General features: G+C 40.7%; 1 protein-coding gene across 1 annotated transcript; it reads right to left on the bottom strand.

The window, feature by feature from the left end:
• Nucleotides 1-987: 987 nt before the first annotated feature.
• On the bottom strand, nucleotides 988-15,313 carry ANXA7 (annexin A7). Its single transcript, XM_054382431.1, has 13 exons — nucleotides 15,283-15,313; nucleotides 11,667-11,724; nucleotides 9,755-9,953; nucleotides 9,334-9,441; nucleotides 8,211-8,254; nucleotides 7,732-7,834; nucleotides 7,348-7,442; nucleotides 6,549-6,662; nucleotides 5,125-5,295; nucleotides 3,413-3,583; nucleotides 3,229-3,304; nucleotides 1,918-2,030; nucleotides 988-1,333 (listed from the first exon to the last, which is right to left on the bottom strand). The coding sequence occupies exons 2-13, from the start codon at nucleotides 11,721-11,723 to the stop codon at nucleotides 1,211-1,213; spliced, it is 1,374 nt and encodes a 457-aa protein (XP_054238406.1). The 5' UTR covers nucleotide 11,724; nucleotides 15,283-15,313; the 3' UTR covers nucleotides 988-1,210.
• Nucleotides 15,314-21,347: the final 6,034 nt, after the last annotated feature.

Raw genomic sequence — 21,347 nt, 5'->3', positions numbered from 1 at the left:
TTGTTCTAAACACTTCCATTGGATAGATAGAAATGTTTAAGAACTATTACCCAAAACAAAGTGGGGCACTCTGCACATTCTGCGTTCTGCAGTGGGGGCAGCTTGCTGGGCTGTCTGGCTGCTGTTTTCTTCTTCTTCTCTTCTGGCTGAAGATAACACACACTGACCTTGGCAGCTAAGTTAACAACTTTCTGCTTTAACTAACTCTGCTTTCTGTCCAGGGGAGTCTGGGGAGGGAAGAAAGCTGAGAGAGAGGCCCCTTTGGGAAGGGTCCCCTTTGGGGGGAAGCAAAGGGAGATTGGTTGTGCTTTTCTGTTGATTGTATATACTTGTTGTGAATTTTGTGTATTTGTACATACTCATTGCATTTCATTGTAGATTGTAGATTCTGCTTTGTAAATACAGCTTTCATTTGCTTCCAGACTGGGCTAGCCTGGTTATTGTCGGTGTGGGGGGGAATTTCAGCTCACACTGACACACTTTCTGAAAAACCAAATGTGCTATTCCAAGCTGTTCTCTTTCAGCCCTTTGAAAACATCCATGTGGCTGTTTATATTGTCTAGGTCACAGTCGCTTTCAGTTGGGATTTACACATGTTCTGTAGTATTAGCATTTAGATACAGGCTTTTTTTAATTACTCAGTCAGTTGCTGTATAACCCATTCCTTTACAGGAAGATACTTCAAAATTAGATCAAAAATGATTTCTCATTTCCTTTGCTGCCTTAAGCATAATGGTAGCTCATCACTAATGGTAATTAATTAAAGAAATTAAATAGGGGAGTGCAGTCACATTACAATGGAAAGACATTAAAAGGGAGGGAAGGAGGGAGTGCTAAAATGCTTTACATCATATCCTCGGGTTTTTTTTTGTCATCCACAGTTAACTCAGGTATTTCAAGCAAGTTGCTGATGATGAAAGTTTGTTCAAGACAAATGGTTTATTGATGCAGGAATGTGGCAGAGGGTCAAAAGGACTAAGGCTTAGACTAATAGACAGGATATATCTTTTATTATACAATAAAGCATATTATGTGCTGTAACTTAAGGCAATTGTAAGTGCAACAAGCTTATTGAATCATCGAGAAGGTATATTTGATTATACAAAGTTTAAAATTATTCTCCTACACACAAAGATAGTCATGTCTGCATAAAGCATATTCCACAGCCTCCAGTTTGTTTTAAAAAAGAAAACAAAACTCAAACAATCTTCTACTGCCCAACAATTGCCAGCAGCAAGCGCCGGTAATCGCCGCTTGTATCGCTTGCTATCATTGTAGCCAAAGTCTTCTGATACATTTGTGTGAACATCTGTTTAATTTGCACGAGGTCAATCTGTGCAAAGAGAAAAAAAAGAAATTATGAATCTCAAAAACAGTGCATGATTTGATCTCCTTGACAGCTACCCTGCACCTCCCCCCTCACAGACTAGAGAACACATGTCAAAGGTTAAATGTGCAATTAACAAACTGCACATCTTAAAAGTCAGCTGGTCCCTCTAAGGACAGGGCCAGCTCCCAAAGCAGAGTCTAGCAGTTGTTCCTTTGTTAGGACTGTGCTATCCTAACTCTTAATAGCTGAACCTTTGAACTTGAGCTGTTATCTACACCACAGTTAAGAAGGAAGACAAGCAGTACTGCTCCCTAGCCAAAAGCAATTAAGTTACTAGATTAAATGTGGCTTTAAAACAAGCAGGATCATGTAAATCTTAATCCCCGTAAAAGCTTCCCTTTAACACACGATTTTGACAGCTATGGAAAAAGGACTAAGTGAAAAAAAAGTCTCCCACCTTCCAGTGGAAGGTGTTGCTGCCTATGGCATGGGGGTTCCTTCTAACCCAAATTATTCTGTGATGAAAAGCTGGTTAGGTAGGTAGCTTTCCACTACATGCAACATTTACAGAGGAGAAGGTTTCTTACCTCACTGCGAGTAACTATAATTCTGATGAGAGTAGAATCATCTGTGCCAGCTCCTTTCATAGCATAATAAAGTCTTTCTGCAAAAAAGGCTGGGCGATTTAAAGCACATTGCACTGCAATAAAGGATAGTTGTAAGATTACTTCTAGTACTGTGCACTGTGTAGTGATGCTGTGAGGGCAGGATCAATTCAGGACTTTTGCTGTAGGCAGCTACGGATTGGTATTGGTGAAGATCTGATTACTGTGGATTAAAAGAATCTGTTTTATAGAGTGGAATTTAGTTTCATAATGACCAAATGAGGCATTCCTTCACCAGAGGAGTTATGGTTATTAACAGTTAACTTCTCTGGAATTGCTCTCAAAGCTGGTTGAAACCTTGCTTCTCAAATAGGTAATTTAGAAACAGTTATTCTCCTTCGATAGCTGGTACTAGGATACAAGGCATTTTACTTGTGTTCCATTGCTAGAAGGTCACTAGGAAAAGTACAGCTGTAAAAAGTTCTCACTCTGGTAGTTACAGGACGGATCTGGTTTCAGTTAGATTGTTCACACTCGTGACGAATGAGCCTTTATTCTGTTACATGATTCTTGGAGTTGAACTCTTCCCATACAACTCTAGCAAAATATAATCTGTGAAGTTTTTACCCATTATGGCTACAGAAATGCTGTCATTTAAGTAAGCACTGCTAGGACTGGTGTCTGCAGATTTACTAGTAATATTGATAGCTACCCTCACCGTGGGCAAATTCTCCTGAATTTGAACTGCTTTACTATAACAAGCCAGCAGGAAGAAGTGAATTCAAAACACGTCTTCCATTTTGCTGAAGTTTTTGTTAACAAATTATGATTTTGGGGGGGGGAAGGTGGGGTCAGGGAAAATGAGTGGGAGGGGAACTGTGCCTACAGTAGGTTCATGTTGGTTCTAAGATCATGTGTGGATGGCTCAGGTGTCTCTGCTGTGCTGCAGCCATGCCTCTGTTACCCTGGTACTCACACTGTTTTGCAGAGCTCTGAAAATGTAACTACAAGCCCTAACCAGTGCCCCATTTTCTCTATAGTTGCCTGCTTCCCCAGAGGAGTGACAAGTAGTTCTCTATGGCCTTTTCTTCTTTTTAACTGACTTCCTCATGGTGGATGCTTATTTTCTCCAGTTAAGTGTAAAGTTAATAATTTTAATAATTGAAGTTACTTTTGTGCTAGCAGCCTCAGGTTGTGAGTTTATTTGCCATACAGCCAGTGCTGAATTAGGTGGTTCTTCAATTAGGCTTAGAAAGCTTGATTCCTAAGGGACTGGAGGAGGGAAGAACTTACAAATAGTCTTCAAACCACGTTCCACGTTTCCAGAAAATTCTCGGTCAATGCTGCTTAATAAATCACGATTAGCAATCTACAAACAAATCAGATGAACATGCGGACAATGAGATGCTGTAACAACTAGACCCTTAATCTTAAATACACTGATCAAGCTCATTTAAAGTAAGAGAAGAAATCCTACCCTGGAGTATGCTTCAACTGTTGCTTTCAGTTGGGGAAAACTTCTGCTTGCCAGAACCATGTTAAAACAAGACTCATCAGTACCAAGTTTTCCTTCACCTGCTTGGTACAGACGCTGAGCATCTTCTTGAGCCTTTTGGTAATCCACAGTTTGATTCTCATCCCGATTACCCTAAAAGCAAAGAACAACAGATGTCAAATGAAATTACATGGAGAAGACTATGCTTTAACTGCTTGAAGTGTAGACCCCAAGGATATGTCTTCAAAGCTTTAAGCAGAAAGAGCAGTATCAGTTTCCAATACACTACATAGCTTTAAAACTACTCTTTCGTTTAATATTTCTTATAGGCAATAAATACAAAAGTGGCCCAGAACCCTATCTCTAGGACATGCTTCAAACTGTAGATACACTGACTCAGCCAGCTTCACCTCTACATAGCATCTCATAGTTCTAATTAAGTACTATACTTAATTCTCTAGTTTACTTAATGTAAGCTTTCTCTTGGTTTGTTTCTAGGTTTCAAGTTGCAAAGAATCTTCCCAGACAAACTAAGGAATTATTTTACTGAATATGCACACCTGAAACATCTCAGGTCTTCTATTTTATTTAGGATTTGCCAGTTTCAAGTAAAAATGTCTCTAGAGAACACTTATAGTTGTAATATGTCACTAGGGCTTATATGACAGTTTGTGTGCTTTGATTTCCCCCCCCTTTTTTTTTCTTGCTACCCAGTGCATGGATGAATATTGCTAAATACACTATCTGAGTAGGCTTGAATACATGCTCTCAAATACTGTTGTATCTATAGTGGTTAATATAGTATTTAAATTATGTGATTGTCAGTTACTGTAAACTACTGGATTTATCAAAATAAAAATTACCAGCATGAGTTTCTCAGGGTTTGCTTTCTTGTGGATTTTGACTTTTTAATCCAAATACCTAACAGCATAGCAGAGCTCTCCCAGAGGCAGAGGCAAATGAGATGATAAAGAAGCATCATAGAAGTTTTAACAGCAAATAGACAGATTGATCACAGAAATTGAGGAAGTTTCATTAGTACCTATTTCTTCCCAAAGACAGGTAACTGCAAGTTACTATTCTTCAACACAGAAAGAGCTCTAGTAAATGATACGCAATAAGCAGGCTCCAATGTACACGAGTTCAATAAGTAGCACCTTCATAATGCCAGTGATGGGAAGGGAAGAAAGGGAGTGGTGTAACTTGGGCGTTGTATTTTGCCCCATGGTACCTCTTAACTTGTTCATAGGGTTCACAGGTGCTCTTCATACTGCCATGGTTATTGTGTCAGAGTCACACAACTATTGAGTTAACGTATGCAAAAAATACAACAGCATTTTACTTTAACAGCAGCCTGCAGCACTGCTTTACAGTACCACTTGATTGCATCTGCACAATAATGTATTTACATTTAAGTTCCCTGAGATGAACATAGGGTGCTAAATGAAGTCACACTCTTCATCATAGATTTGTAGATAGCAAGTATCTCTTCCTTGAGGAGAGACTGAAGTGTCCCATCTTATCATTAGGGAATAAACTGATGGCCCAGAGCAATTTTTTTTCAAAACCTTGCTCTTGGTAAGCATACACAGGCTATTTGTGGAGCCATCATGACTACATGCATTGAAGTCATAGTGTACACCATTATCTCACCAAAAAAAAAAAGGGGGGGGGGGGGGGCAAAGAAAGCTCACTTGGCACATAGATACAAGTAATCGTTCGAAGTGTCCTGAAGTGTCTGCTCTGATGTCTTGTTCGATGTCACGTCCAAATTCTGATTTATAGCAGTTCACTATTTCTCGTATTTCTTGGTTCGTCCTTGTGCAGAGTATCTCAATCAGCACTCTCTCCTGAGTGCCTGGTCCCTGTAGGCAGAGGAAAAGGGGGCATAACTACAAAGCACTAGCTACTCTGTTTTCTTCAGTCATCTGTTTTTTCAAAGCTTAAGATAACCTACACTGTAAGAACTGTGTCCTCACACTGTGAAAGCACCAAGTCTGCATCCTTAAAAAGGAATGGAGATTCCTCAAACATTTGATTCTACACCAGTTCAGAAAAGTACCCCAAAACTATAGCTCCACAACAGTGACACAAGCCAAAGTTAACTAGAAAATGGTTTAGGAAGGAATTTCTTTGACAGCCTTCATCTGCGAGCATACTGGAGGAAGGTAGAGCTTTGCGATAATCATTAAAGCCAAAGATACACAAATTCTCTTTTGGTCAGCACAGAAGTGTGTTCCTTATTCCACATGTGGCTGCTTCCTCAACAAGGAGCACTTGCAGGAACTTTTCATAGATGCTGCCCTCTCCCAGAATAAAAATAAAATGTGAGTTCTGTGTACACTGAGATATTACTGGCATGGTGGTATCTCTTCAGGCAAGTATTAGCTAGAAATCTTAAATAGATCTATTTCTGCGTAATGTTTTTTGTTGTTGATTTTTTTTTGTTTTGTTTTTTAATGGAGGGGCTATTGCCTCCACTAAAGACAGATCTTAATTTAAGCTCCACATTCTTTAGAAGGTCTGCATTCATACATGGATTAAATTACTCATTTCTAGTGTCAGCCACCTGCTGGCTGCTGCAGCTCAAAACAAGAAATGCTGGTAAACTGGATGTACCAGTTTACCTCAGCTAAAAGTTAAGGTGAGCTAGTTGGTTTAATCTCTGGTGCAGTCTTAATAACTGAACAGATAGATACATGCAGCATCTCACCTTAAAAAAAAAAAAAAAGTCATACTTTTGGAAAAAAGCTGAGATAATCCAAAAATCTTTCAGTAATAATGGTTTGTTCCTAGTAAGGAGAGGTACATACCTGTACCTTTATTTTAAATAGTGGTTACAGTTTTAACAGCACCCTGGCCCTCTCAAGGTTCTAACAAAAGTTATGACCAAGTGGGAGAGAACAAAGTTCTGTCTCACAGGGATTTATGCTCTGCAGAATGGACACCTGCTCAGAACTGGCTAAGCCTGCAGAAATTGGCTGGATGTGAGGGACACAGCAGAACAGAGTTTTCAGCTGCACAATCCCCAAATTTGTTTGCCAGTACAGGATTTCTCTCTTCTTAGATGAGCATTTAAAGACTCTATCTAACTATTTAGTTGACAGGAAAAGCACACCTTCATTGCATGACGTAAACTCCAGGCATCATAGTAGGTACTAGGCATGAAGAGTGCTAGAATCAGTTCTTCCACATTTCCACTTAACTCAGACTTCAGGTCTTTAATTAAATCCTATTGAATTATAAACACAAAAAAGACTTTGTAGAGTATTTAGCAAGGTAGATTATGTACTGGGGGAAAAAAACGTCATCAAATACAATTTGTGTGACTAATTTCTACCTTTGTGCTGTTTTTATAAAGAACTTCCCTCTGTCTAAAACTTTGACAGCTCAGCTCTTCTTCACTGTCTCCTCTCTACTTAGGACCTAGTCAGGTCCTGAAAAATACCACAACTATAAAATCTTACTTTAAGTTGCAAAAATGACAGAGGGAAGAAATTAAATTATCTAAGCCTTTTACTGATTACCTAATTCTCAGCCAGTTTCTCAGTTTATTTCTGATGAAAAAACTTATTTCAGTGCTGCTTTGTGTGCATAAAACAGTAGCTTCAGACACTAATACCAGGACAGTTTAAGCTTGATTATTTTCTATCAAGCACTACAAAGCACAGAAGCTTCTTGTTTAGTCAGGGACAGAGCCAGCCCCCTGCCTTCCCCACCCCTGCGTTTTGCCAGCTATCAGAACAACACTGTGTCATGACATCCTGTTAAATACCAGATGTGCCCCAGCACATGAGAAATAGAACCAAAAGAAGCTCATTTTAAAAATGCCCAACCTACTCCTCAGGACTAAAATGCAGTACAGCAGTTAAAGCAGCAGGTGAAGGTTTACTGATGCAAAGAACTAATGAACATACCTTGCCATACATAGTCTTGAAAGCTGCCTTGATTTTTTGCCTTTGATCATTGGAGCGATTAGCAACAACATTTATGATAGCCTGCTCATCAGTTCCTTGGAAACAGAAGGTCAGTTTCATGTAAGAAGTCATAATAATCTCTCTGAATCTGCATTTTTCAATCTTGCATTTGGGCACAGCTACAAAATAAATGACTGCTACCTAAGTCTGTGTCACGTTTTCTATGTAACTTTAGTCTACTGCATTGCCCAAATCATTTTGAAAGTGTGATTTTTTTAAAAGCTCGGTGGAAAAAAACCACATAGTTAAATAGAAAATGAGGAAAAGGACATAATTGGCTTGAAGTTAGCTCAGTAGAAATTTAGGCTTCTATCGCTTACTTACCAAACCCTTTCATAGCTTTGCGTAGTATTTCTGCATCCCTTCCAGCATCAAAGTTTGAAGCAGCTTGAATTGTGCCCTGGGTACCCTGAACTACTGCTGCAGGCTGAAAATGAGAGTCACATGTAACTAGCTATTGTGCACAATATAAATTCAAATTAAAACCACAACTTTGGAATCAGTGCTTCAGAAGGAATTGTCCATTGGTTCCCCATTTTTCTCTAGCACAGAATCACAATGATATTAGTTGTGTTAAAGAGCTTTGACACACCAATGCCAAAGCTTTGCTCTTACCCAATTGTGTGAATGAAGATTTACTTATTAGCAAATATGCACAGAAAGAGGATTATGATTTTGTGCAGGTTGTACCCTGAATGTAACCAGGAATTCTTGATGCAGAACACACTGTTAACTGTTGGAAACCAACTGTAAAAACATTAACACCACAAAAGATTGATTATAGAAGAGGATGCAGCACATACCAGACCGGGCATTGGTGATGGTGCTTGTCCACCAGGATATCCTACTGAAAATAAATTAGAGAACATGATAAAAGGAGTTAATTAGGTCTCTTCCTATTATGTAAATGCTGTTTAATCTGAAAATAAAGCCATTTACAGACATACCACTTCAAACAACCTGTTTCCTAAGTAATGATACTTATCATGATCCATAACTGAACTTCTTGCCCTAGGGCATGAGGGGAAGAAGCAATCACAGACACATTCTGGTACATCCACAAACAAGGCAGTTGTGAAAATATGAAACTTAACAGTGCTGTGGGAATGGGAAGGATCTTTTCTTAGTAAATATTGCTGTCTTTGAGGAAAGCCAGGATAGCCCATGTGAATGAAGACTGCATTTCCTGTGTTCTCTTTAAAAGTCATACACTTAAAAATGTTGAGCTTATGAATGATAAACATTAAGTGTTCATTGGTGCATTTGTGATCAAAAGCACTGCAGATGCAAAAGCTACAACTGCTTTTTTTTTGTACTAAATTTTATTTTTGTTCCATAATACACAGGTACAATTGTTATCATTTTAACAGCAGTGTAATTATTATTAGAGTTAAGAAGGTGATCATTAAAAAAAAACCTAGTTTGGTGCTCTGAATTTCTTGCAAACAAAACTGACACATTCTTAGACATAAACTGTCTTGTTGATAACTGACCACTCAAAGCATTAGAAACATGGCATTGTTTTTAAGCAATTATGTTCATTCCACTTCCCCCACTATGCCAGGGAGCACACAGGTGTGAAAAATTCATCCCATTCTCTGAGGTGAACAGAACAGCCAGAAATTGAATATGCAGTCTAAATTTCACAGTTCTCATCAGTTCAAAGAAGGAAAAGCACTAAAACCCCTACATCATGACCATTAATTAGTGACATCCATCTATAGACATGATTCAGTCCATCAGCAGTCTTGTCAAGAAAGGTGGTAAGAGGTATATAGCATACAAGCCTCAACAGCTAAAGGCAACAAAGCCAAGGGCCTAATTTGTTACTATGTGTACTAAGATCTCTTGGTTTAACTGTGGGATGACAGCAGCAGGTTCAACTGAATCCATGACAATGCTTAATGTTTCTTATGTATGACATACCTGGAATTTGTGCTGGTCCACCTCCAGCATAGTTTTGTGCAGGAGGCTGTGGGTATCCACCAAAGCCAAGGCCAGCAGGAGGCACACCAAACCCAGGGCCTGTAGGAGCTAGAAGAAGAAAAAAATCAGCATGCTTAATGTTTTGTACTTGATTTCTGAAACAACACGAGCCAGGTTATTGAGCAGAGCTATGCAAGAGACTTAACTTCTCTGTGACTGTGCAGTGGCCCAAAACCATCAAGACCTACCATCAGCATGCAGGTATTAACTGCTAGATAGCAACCTGTTTGGCTACCTGCATGCTGCTTCCTAAACTGATTGCTGAACAAAGCTGCTTTTCTTTACTACTTCTACCAAGCACAGGGAACGGTTACACCAGAATCCACTCCCAAGGGGTGCTCCAACAAAAGATCAAAATTACCTCCGGGATAAGGTGGCATTCCTCCAGCCTGGGGAACTCCAGGGTAGCCCCCTGGCGCAGGATATGCTGCTGCTCCTGGATACCCAGCATTTGGTGGTGCTGCAGGATAGGTCCCTCCTCCTGCTGGAGGGTATCCTCCAGGAACAGCAGGATAGGAGTATTGACCTGCTGGTGGATAGACAGACTCCTGTCCTGTTGGCTGAAACACAGAAATGGGCTGTCTGTACACCTGCTGATGGGACACCAGAGTGAAAACATTTTCTCAAACTACCACAATATCCATGCGTATAATACATTAATTATACAATTAGATTCAGCACTTGAAGCAGCATCAGCAAAATTCCTGATGCCTGGATGGGGGGCTGCTGGTTGGGTTTTCTGATGTGTTTCCCATGTTGATACAGAATCAGCAAGTGTTGCAGCGTGGAAGGCACCCAGATGGCTTCTGATCCCATCCACCTTCAAAGCAGGGCCAGCCTCAGCATTAGATTTAAGTCATGCAAGGCCTTGTCAAGTTTTCAGTATCTCAAAGGAACGGTGAATCTGCAGCCTCTCTATGACTACTGTCACAGTGAAAAATGTTTTCCTCAAATTACAAATACCACAGCTAGCCCTTTCACTGTGTACCTCTGACAGGAGTCTGGCTCCAATGTCTACATTTCTTCCTACCTAGCAGAAGACTGAACAAATCTCTGCTTAGCCTTCTCTTTAGGTGAGAAGCCCTCCTTTGGACACACTCTTGTTTGTCCACATCTGCGTTGTACTGAGAGGCCACTAGACATGGTATTCCAGATGTGGCCATGAGAGCACTGAGCAGAGAGGAGTAGTAATTCCCTCTGACCTCCTGGCTTTGCTCTTACTGAAGGCTTGTATGTCATTAGCCTTCCTACCCAGGGACATGCACTGCTGAGCCACAACTGACTTGTCAACTACAGGAACCCAGGTCCTATATTGAAAGCTGCTGCTTCTATTCCATATAAGTAACAGGTGAGCTCAGCTAGGCTTGCTCTCTATGAATCATTAGGCACTCCCCTCGTTTTAGAGGACTTTAAAGAGCTTAGTATCTTTGAAGCTTCAGCCTCTCTTGCACAACCAGTACTTTCAAAAGTTGTATGGTAAGAACTTGAAGTGAGGGGGTTTTAGCCTTTCTTTTGGAATCTAGGTTATCAAGTGTGGATATTCAGTGACTAAATCTGGACAACCGAGTCTGAACACCTATTACAGAAAGTCAAACATCTATATGCCTCCATTAAGATTCATTGGAATTTTCAGTCCAGTCATGAGCTGAGAGTGGAACAAAGTTCTGTGGCTAAAGGATAGGGGGTCAAAGTCAAGATACAGTGTCGTTTATCCTCAGAAAAATATTTACTTGGTGTTGTATGAAAGCTGGACTACTTAAATAAAGCATTCTAAGTTCTTTGTGAGGGTAATGTCCACAGAAGTTTGTTCAGCATCTCTGTAAATCCTGGGATACAGGTACATGGAATATGTGGCAGAGACTGTGGCAGAGATTACCTCTGATCCTGTATCCTGTACATACAGACGCTCATACTTGTGTAAGAGCTACTGATACTTTAAAAAATGATGTGCTGAGATAATTATATAAAACCTAAACAAACTCACAAGACCAAGATAAACTGAAACAAGACCAAACAATCAAAAATTTTTCTTAAACCACAGGTAACATTAAAAAAACCACAGCAATAAATCTTAAAAATTCCTTCTTGGAATTCTTACCAGACAACTCTAAAGACATCCTCAGGGATATACAGACAAGAACAAAGGCCACGATCTCTAGAGAATACTGTATATGAACTAACAGCTACTATTTACCCACAGAGAGTATAGGAAGAAGGTCTACTGACAGAATATAATACATTAGGAATGACACCTATTTAAGAGCCATACTTACAGGATAACCAGGGAAAGCAGGGTAGCCATCAGAAGGGGGATAACCTGGGTATGCCATTCTGGATAGCGGGGAATAAAAAAAAGGTATTTTCACTGTCAAGGCACTGTAACCAAATTTGTAGTAGTTATTTGCTTGAACAGTATGTTTAAGAGGTTTAGAAGTGCTCAGGGTACTTGTCAGCTGTTAAACCCATAAAACGTTTCCCTAGCAAGCAGGATTCAGAAGGGAAGCCATCTTGTAATTAACTACCACTCTTACTTAGGGTCAGATGGACATCCCAAACAAATTCTGAAACGCAGACTCCACTTCGAGGTGCCAGCAGGAGGGGGCTGAGCCCTTTGCCAGAACAGAAACAAAAGGGTCAGGCTAAGGAAGGGCCCCAGTCCCACACTGCAACAAGCAGCCTTTACTCCCCCTTCATGGGGGTAGTTTCTGTTAAGAGAGGAGCACCCTGTGCATCCTGTGTAAAATGAGAATAGAAACATGTAATACTGCTGCATTAATTCATTTGTGCAGAAGATTTCTGTTCTCTACAACTAACTGTTTATTTTAGTGTCATTTTTAACAGAGGAGCCTGGAAAGTAGGAACAGAATGGGACATAAATCATCCCCCACATCGCCAACCAGTTGGGCAGGGAATTTTGAGGCCATTAGCCAGGTTACAAAACATTTAATGGCAGGGAAAAAAATGCCAGCCAGCTAGATTCCCTGATCAGGACCTTGGAGTTACTCGTGACATGTTTGTAAGTATGCACCTTAGCTGCACAAAAGGAAGGACATGGAAAACATAAAAAGGAATGCAACACAGCGAATGATTATTCACATTTCTAGGTATTCACTGGCCAAATCAAACAGATTTGAAAGCAGAGTTCTTACTGGATTGGACCACTAAGGCAGTAGGTGATCATAGAATGAAACACCTGACACTTAATGTGGAAAACATTAAAACTTTGCCTAGGTTAGTTCAAATAAGATCCAAAAACAACTTGCAGAAAAGCACAGCTATGCAGTCTCACACTGACAAAACTTGGATCATCACTTCCAAATAAATAAAGGGGAAAGAAGAACATGAGGTATACTTGTAAATCTATGCTTTAATCATAAACACTGTTAAGGGCTATTTATTTCCCTAAGAAACACCTTGAACCAGTACCTGTACAATAGTTATTACTGACAGCTGCTTGAATGGACTAAATTTGGCTTTCAACAGCACATTTCTGGTGGTATTTCTGACTTTGAACACTAACTGTAACTCCTTTCAGGAATAAGATGACCAGCAACACTTCCTTCTGCTTTTAGTTTCACTCCTGCTTACAGGAAAATGTTATGTTAGCAAAACAAAAATCAACAATAACAACAAAACCCAACCCTTCAGCTTTTCAGCTTCATGTAATTCAGCTAAAGTTACACCATTTAAAATACAGGATTATAAAGTCTGTAAAACTTATTGAGGTGCACTGTGTAATTTCCATTGTACAACTTACTATGTTTATCGTGATGCAAAATCAACAGCTAATGATGGCAACTCAGAGATTTCAACAGCTGTAAAAAGTTTCGTTTGTACAATGCATATTAATATCTGATGGGTGGGTGTCAAGTGGAGGAGGCCAACCTCTTTTTGGTGGTGTACAATAAGACAAGGATCAACGGGTACAAGCTTGAACATAGAAGATTTCATCTCAGCATGAGGAGAAACTTCTTTACAGTGAAAGTAATGGAGCACTGGAACAGGCTGCCCAGAGAGGTTGTGGAGTCTCCTTCTCTGGAGGCTTTCAAAACCTGTCTGGATGCATTCCTGTGCAGACTACCCTAAGTGATCCTGCTTTGGCAGGGGCGTTGGACCCGATGATCTCTGGAGGTCCCTTTCAGCCTCTAATGTACCCAGGAATCTTTTAACCATATTAAAATATACCATACTTAATACTAAGATAATGAATTCAGAATTAATTTTTCAGCTATATGGCTCTGATTTACTAGCAAACAATGCATGAATTTCCAACATCCCACTTCCAAGCAAACAAGCCTATACAACAAGGCTGTGTCGTATTTTTGATTAGCAAATTAACTGCCCATGTAAACCTGTGACCAGTAAATTGTTTAATGCTTTCCTTACTTTTGTTGTGTTGGTTCCATTTCCAGCATTCAATTTGTGAATCAAGGTTTTTTGGGGGCCAGGTAGTGGGAATTGTGGTATTTCATTTAATCATCGCACTCTTAACAAGACTTTGATTCCTATATGTCATTCTTCTGAATTACAAAGGTAAAATAAAAACATTTTCTTTGCATTTCCTTGATGTATCTGATATTTTTTTCTTTTTTATTCTGTAATGATAGAGTAATATAAAGGTCAAGTAAGGACTGCTGCTTCAAATTACTGCAGACCTTTTATAACTAGATGGGAATGCTCAACTGGGATTTCAGACTTGTTTCTGAAACCAGTTACAAGAGTCTCTCAAAACTTAGTATGCCCAGGCAGCTGTATTTACTAAAACCCCTTTCAGTACATAGATATTTTCCAGGAGACAAATTAAGTCACCTACACAATACTAAGTAAACCAGATGGCTGCTGCCATAGTGCGTGGCCTCGCTTCATCTCAAGCACAAGCATCCTCAAACAGAACAGAGGCTCTGATACTGCTACTTTTAAAATCAAAATAAAATATTTTCCATCAGATTTTGATCTCCGCCCCGTTCTACCGGAACGGGGCACAGGGCAAGGCCTGGCTGGAAGCGGGTTAAACCGAGAGCCGAGCGCTCTTAAAGCCCGTCCGGGTATGAGTCAGCGGCGGCCCCAGTACCCGCCAGCAGCCGAGAAGGGCGGACCTGACTTTTACGGGCAAATGTAGCTCTGACCGTCCAACATCAGGTGATGCGCTCAACCCGACATGATGGGCAGCAGTCCAGCAGTCAAAAACGGAAGTTTCTCCTCTACCGCCGCTGCCTGGCTCCTACGGTACAGCCCCAAACCCAGCCCCGCACAAGAAGAAACCCCGCCCAGACCGACCCCGCCCCGCGCACACCTGCGCCCCCAGTCAAGGACGCCCCCGCCAGCACTACACCCGCTCCCAGAGCCTTTAAATGACCCCCGTCGGGCGCCTGTCAGTTTCTTGCTCCGCACGGAGCCGGCCCTACTCGCCGGGACAGCCACCGCCCCGCTCTGTTTCGGGATTGGAATGGCGGTCACGTATTGCCCTGTCTCTCCCCACTCCCTCAGCTTCCAGCCCTAGGCCGGCGTGGCAAGCCCTCCGGCGACGCATGGTTGCAAGCGGAGCCTAGTATTATCCTACTCACTTCACCTGAAGCGACTGGGACCTTGTTCCCGCTCTGCACCGAGTGGGCAGGCCCTCGGCCAGGGAGGTACGACACTCTGGGGCGCGCCTCACACGGACACCTGCCAAGCCCCAGGCTAGCGGCCCGCCGCAGCGCCAGGAATCCTGCCTCGGGCTGCCGCTCGAATCGTCCCGGACCCCAGCACGCCCGTGCCGCAAGGCGCAACGGGGCTGAGGCCGAGCCCTGGCACGGATGCGGTGTGTACGGAGAACCGGCGGGGCTGGGGCAAGAGACGCGCGGGTCACGGCGGCCAACTCCTCCCCTCCACCCCCTCCAGGTGCCTCACCTGAGAAGAAACCTGCGCAGCCCACACTCTGTCCTGCAGCTACACCGCAAAATGGAGGCTGTGTGGCCGAGCGGCACCCGCCCCGCCCCCGGCACCGAGCCCGCCCTGGCCCGGCCCACGGGCTGTGTTCCGCGTGGGCAGGGGCGCCGTGTCCGAGTCCCGGCAGAGCCGAAGCGAGCCGGCAGCGGCTCCCGGTGGCGATCGTCCTGCTAAACCAGGATCCCTGTGCAGGCTCGCCCCGTTTTGCTGAAGGAAAGCTGCAATATGCTCCAGTTCTCCGTCAAAACAGCTGTGGTAAGTGCAAAGACGCAAGTGCCACAGAACCGCTGGGTGACTTGCCAATGGAGTTGTCAGGAGAAGCATTCAACAAGGGAAGCTCCAGGCCGTGCCATCCCACGGGGGGTCCTTAGCCACTCGCCTAGGAAGGAAGAGAGAAGTCCACACTGCAGTTTCCCTACACTGCAATGGAGTTAGCCCTAATGCATGTAGCTCTAAATCGATTCTGTTAACCAGTAACACAGAAGATTTTATATTAAGATCATTATTCAGCAGCTGGCAGGTAGTCACCCTGGTCATCTAGGCCACCAAAACAGTGTGTTACAGGCAAAGTATATAAAAGATGTAAGCAGAACTGGAGGAGTTACTCCTTTTTATGTAGTTACTGAAGATCAGGATCTCGGTCCCAAGGGAGCATAAAGGTAAGATTGTCCTGACTGCTACATACGTTTCTCTAGAAAGAAATCTTAATTATAATTATTTGTATGCAATCGTGGGAAGTGCACTTAGTGGTTTGTTTCTGTCTATTGTAGTATTTACTCTTGTTATGCTTAGAACATGTACTTAGGCATTACCTACACATGGTCCTTCCTTTATCTGGTAGTTAATTATTCTCAGTAGATTCTGACTAGCAAGATAAAATTTATGAAGGATTCATCTGTGTTATTATGCACCAGTTACTTCAGATTATTAAAAAGTAACTTCCTACTTTTTTATGACAAACTTGTTAGCGGTTCAGAGACCACTAAAATGCAAACAATTTTTTCCTATAACCTGATGCAGCACTTGAGCTTCAAATAAAATAACAGCCACTGTTCTTTGTCTATAAAACAGCTTTAAGTGCAGGCAGCAGAAAATAGATGGGTAATAATTTACCATGTTTGCCCACTTCAAATGTAAAGCACCTAAAGCCACGTAAGAAATCTAATAAATTACCTATCTTCAGCAAAGTTGGGCTTGTTCTGCCTTGTTTTCCCAGAACACATCAGGAGGAGCTTTAAGAATTTATTCCTCACAGCGTTCTTCAGCTGACAATCCCACTGTATGTCTGCTTTATTTCACCTCCATTAAATACATTTCTTTCAGGACAGGTATATATTTAAATCCCTGTTTCCATGGGAACCAAGTAAATTAAAAAATACACTTTTTTGTTATCTCTTTCCTTTAGTGGACAGTTTGGATTGGAGCTATTTGAGAAAATAACATCTGTTTTCACAGACAAGTGAGGAAAGAGCAAGAGAAAACATTTTAACAAAACAGCATGTGTCTGAAGAATCTGTTAAGCGCACTGCATGTTTATATGTAAACAAGAATATCTGGAATTACTTTCCTAAAGCATGGAATTGAACCACTGTATTTCACTCCCTGTATTTAAGGAAATCCTGTGGCTTGTTACCATACTAATTTAGAAACATTGAGGAATATGTAATCCTCATAGAATTAACTGGGTAAACAATAAGAAAATATGGGCTTTAGAAAGACTGGGTTAAGAAGAGCAAAATTGCTTAGTCTGACTCTCTGGTCAGTCTGTCTTGTCAACCATATCAGACAGCCTAGAGAGCATGTGCAAAGTAGTTCAGCTAAAGGCCATAGGAAGAGGATGGCACTCCCAAATGACCACCAGAGGACCCACACACACACGAGTGTATAATGTGCACGTGTGTAGGAGATTTACGGATGTAATGAATTCCGTGAGCTAATATGAATATGCTAATCACCTCTTAGAAAAATGATGGTTATATATGAGATGTAAGATGTCTGAATTTTACTGGGTTTGGTACACTTAGGTGGAGCGATCCCCTTTGTGTGCAGTGCCAAAATACAGCAAGCTTCCTAGCACCTCATTGGTCTTAGGGAGTTTTCTTGCCCTATTCAGTTAACACCAGCACATTTAGGAAAGCTTTTATAAGAGCCCTTGCAGAGTCTAAGCAACTTCTTGCTGCTAGAAGATTTAACTTTAGTGAAGTTGGGAGCTAAAACTTTAGCTTCTCTCTTTTGTAATATCCTTGCATCTTCTGCTAAAATGCAATACTGGACAGAATTCTAATCTGGAGGGACTTGGCTCAACTACATAGTCATGCTAACTCAGTGCTATTGTATCATTGGTGACATAGGTCATTAGAGTGTTGCAGCTACTTTGTGTGATGTATCCTGGTTTAAACATGATTTCCCACTTAAAGAACAAGAAGCATTACTTTTAATGTTCTTTTCTAGGTAATACAGTTTTTTTGGGGTTTTTTGTTGTGGGTTGTTTTTTTTTTAAAGAAAACCAACCAAACAAAAAATCCTTTCCCATAGTTTGTTGTAAGAAAGATCTGGTTGGCTTTGAACCATAAGTCCAAGTATAATAAACCAACAGGATACTGCAGTCATACATGTCTAAATGATGTGGTAAAATACTTTTCCTGTTACATTACTTTGTGACTGCAGTAATTAAAATGCAGATAATCAGTGAGCTGTTAACCTTCCATGTACACAAGGAGCAGAGCAAATTCAGTTCACTTTAGGAAGAGCCATGTGTTTGGTTAACTGCTCAAGTGAGAGCCACTACCCAGTGAGTCATGTCAGCGCTCCACCCACTGTACTCCAAACATCAAGATTTCACACAAACCTTACAACTATGTTGCCACCAGGATCTCTGACTGTTGTGAGGAACGACACTAAAAATAGAAGCTTCACTTCCTCAAAGAACAGGAGAACAGGTTGTTCTGCTAGACTGCTTAAAGGTGCAGTGTGTCCATTGTTTTTCACCTGTTTTTTAAAGAATCAAATTGCAGTTAGCAAAATTAAAAGTTTGTTATTCTCAATAATATAGAACAGTTAGCTTTATCTCCACTTGCCAAGGCTTGCAACCAAGCACATAGTTTATCAGAGATTGATCACTCGACAATACTGGGTCAGTTTGGCAGAAGTACATTCTAAATGAGGAATTCAGTGTAAACCACTTGGATGACCACAGAAGGCTTGACAAGAGCCTGTAATTAAACGATGTATGAGCAAGGATAAAGAAGTAAGAAAAAGCAAAGGCTTTCCTGAAAAAGAAATTTGTAGAATTCTGTTAAGTTGTTCTGGGATCAATTTCTTAACCAAGTAAATCACAAAAGTTAGGAACAAGCAAATGATCCCCGCTGACAAAACTGGAGTCACCAATACTAAGAATAATCCAAACCAGGAGAAATATGTTTATAATGCCAGGTCATGCATTTAAGTAAGTTTCTCGGCAAATTGGAGTTCAGCAAGGGCAAGAGACTGAGGTGCTCAGTTGCACTACACAATGGACACCAAGAGGCAAACAAGGAATTTTTAACAGGAAAATATCAATGTATGCTTTTATTTATTGATTATATGCTGATATGGGTGTGGTCTTTACCAACTCAAGAAAAGACTGAAATTAAGCTATAAGTGGGTAGTTCAGTGATTAAAGCATAGACAGTACATCAGAACAAAGGAGGTGAGGTTTAATATGTTAAGTAAAACGAAGGCTGCAGTATGATGGCTACCTCTAGCTTGCTACATATAAATACCAGGAAGAGTGTGAAATAAGAATTCTAGTAAAGACAAAGGAGTTATATTTAGGTATATTTAAAATGGAAGACAAGACAGGAAAGAACTGAATTTGTGATTCAGGGAACTCCTTCTAAGGTAAAGATCCTGTTGTTTGAGCAGTTAAATACTTTGGTGCTAGGAGCTGGTTACAGAGCCATTTAAGCAAGGTATTTTAAAGTCAAGTACTTAGCAGAAAAACACATGCATTGTCAGAAATAAACATCTACTACAGTGTTGTCCACTAAAATTGTACCCATTCAGAGAATCCACATAAGAAAAAGGCCAAAGAGGTCATGAAGGACAGAAGACCTTTTTATTATATTATTGAGGGTGCTAATATGACTAAATACGCAGTCTATATAGAAACATATCCAGGGATCTATCTTGACTATAGCTAAACTTTGTCAAAGTTATTTGGAGCAACACATCCATACCTTCAAGAATTCCTGTACAGATTTTCATACTCTATAGAAAGAAATGCCTCCTAAGTAACAATACAGCCCAGGCTTTACAACTGAACAAAATGATGCATTACATTTCTGTTTGCAATATTGTCCTTCATAAGAGTAGCCACTAAAATTTGAAATCAGGCATTCAAAATTCCAGAGCTGAACTAAGGTTTGCAATGTGCCCTTCACCCAGTAAAAAGTGGTAGAATGGATTGCATCAGAGACCTATCCTTAGCCTTTCAGGTACTTGCAAGGCCTGGCAAATTCCACAATACTTTTCCTATCTATCATCAGAAATAGACCTTTCATCTCAGAAATTTGCATTTTGTGCACAGCAGCTTATTAAATAGCATTCAACTTGTGGAGCATTAACACATCTTTCTTCTTATATTTGATCAGCTCTTTCAATAGGGAATAGCAAGAGTTCACTGCAGAGGAGAGATCAGAACAAGAATATTATGCTTTCCCCTCTGCAACTTTTTTTTTTTTGCATTAATTGAGATTTATTCAGCCTTGCTGTTTCTCTTTTCTTCCACCTATTGCAAGGCTTACTTTAAAAACCACCTTAACTTGAAAATTTGTGCATTCAATACCCAAAGTTATGAACAGCAAGCTTAAACATGAGAAGGGGAAACAAATGACTTTTTCTTCAAGCTAATAAAAACCAAGAACTGAGTTTTAAGACTTTGAATAACATTTTTGTTCAAAGAGATGAAACTCTGCTCTGCCTTCAGTTTTCATGTACCTTGTATTTGCCATTAAAACTTAGACTTTTAGCACTGAGTCACTGAGGGAATTTCCAGGTGGGAAGAGCCAGTACAGGATCTACAGATCTGTAACCAGAGTCCCATTCTTGGATTTATCTGGCAAAATAGCACAAAAATTATTCTGGGGAACATTGGCCTTGCAGGCTTCTCTACCATTTCAAATTCATTTACTGAAACACATGTGAAGCACCAGAAATAGCCGTAATTAGGTGGGAACAGTTATGTTATAAAAGAGGGACAATTCTACTGTTGAGTAAAAAAATCTCCTTGGTACAGTTGAGCAGACTTCTAAAGGTAATCTTATTATCTGACTATGAAAAGTTACAGCTCAGGTTTGCTTTTTCAGCTAGAACTCCTTTAACATGAAATAGGTTTAGGGGAGTAAATTGAAAATATCTTTTTGTTCACCTAATTTTAGCAGTACAGGGTCATGAACGTAATGTTCCTATGTGACAATGCTCAACTTACAACCTCAAAACTTCAGTTTTCCTGTGCTGCTCTTTTGCAGAGATGGAAATGCATATAGCCACACTTGTTCAGCTACAAATGCTTTTCAAGTTTGTTTAACCATGAATTCAGTTACTAGTTTAATTCTCTGAACTCCCACTTTGAGGGGCTAATGCTTTTGACCTTGATTTCCTTTCTCAAAAGATCAGATATGCATAGATGCAATACCATCAACTGAATTTGCTGTCTCATGCTCTGTCAGTACACTGCTGAATAAGGACATACACACAGCAGTACTCTGTAGTCCTCCATGGAAAAGCAGATTATGTGCAACACAAGAAGCCACCTTTCAAGGAGCTTTAAAAGCTGTGGAAAAAAATAACATGCAAAGAAGTCTACAGAATTGGAGGTGACTTGCATCCACACCACTTTTCTTCTCTGATGCCACATTATCCTCCTTTTCTTTCAAAGTGGATTCATTATACAATAAATAAGAACAGGATTTTTTTCTGGACAGAAGGCATTCCTGCCCTTACAATGGAACTTTTATTTCAAATACATTCTTAACAATAAAGCTGTA

This window comes from Indicator indicator, chromosome 7 (assembly GCF_027791375.1).
Source record: "Indicator indicator isolate 239-I01 chromosome 7, UM_Iind_1.1, whole genome shotgun sequence".
Taxonomy (NCBI): Eukaryota; Metazoa; Chordata; class Aves; order Piciformes; family Indicatoridae; genus Indicator; species Indicator indicator.
Note: the sequence above shows the minus strand (reverse complement) of the source record. Positions and strands in the feature narration are given on the sequence as shown.

Coding starts and splice junctions, on each gene's coding strand:
- ANXA7 (XM_054382431.1), bottom strand. CDS start 11,723: ATGGCATACCCAGGTTATCCCCCTTCTGATGGCTACCCTGCTTTCCCT. Junction 9,954..11,666: donor CTGCTTTCCCTGGTTATCCT/GTAAGTATGGCT, acceptor TCTGTGTTTCAG/CCAACAGGACAGGAGTCTGT. Junction 3,305..3,412: donor CAGTTGAAGCATACTCCAGG/GTAGGATTTCTT, acceptor ATTTGTTTGTAG/ATTGCTAATCGTGATTTATT.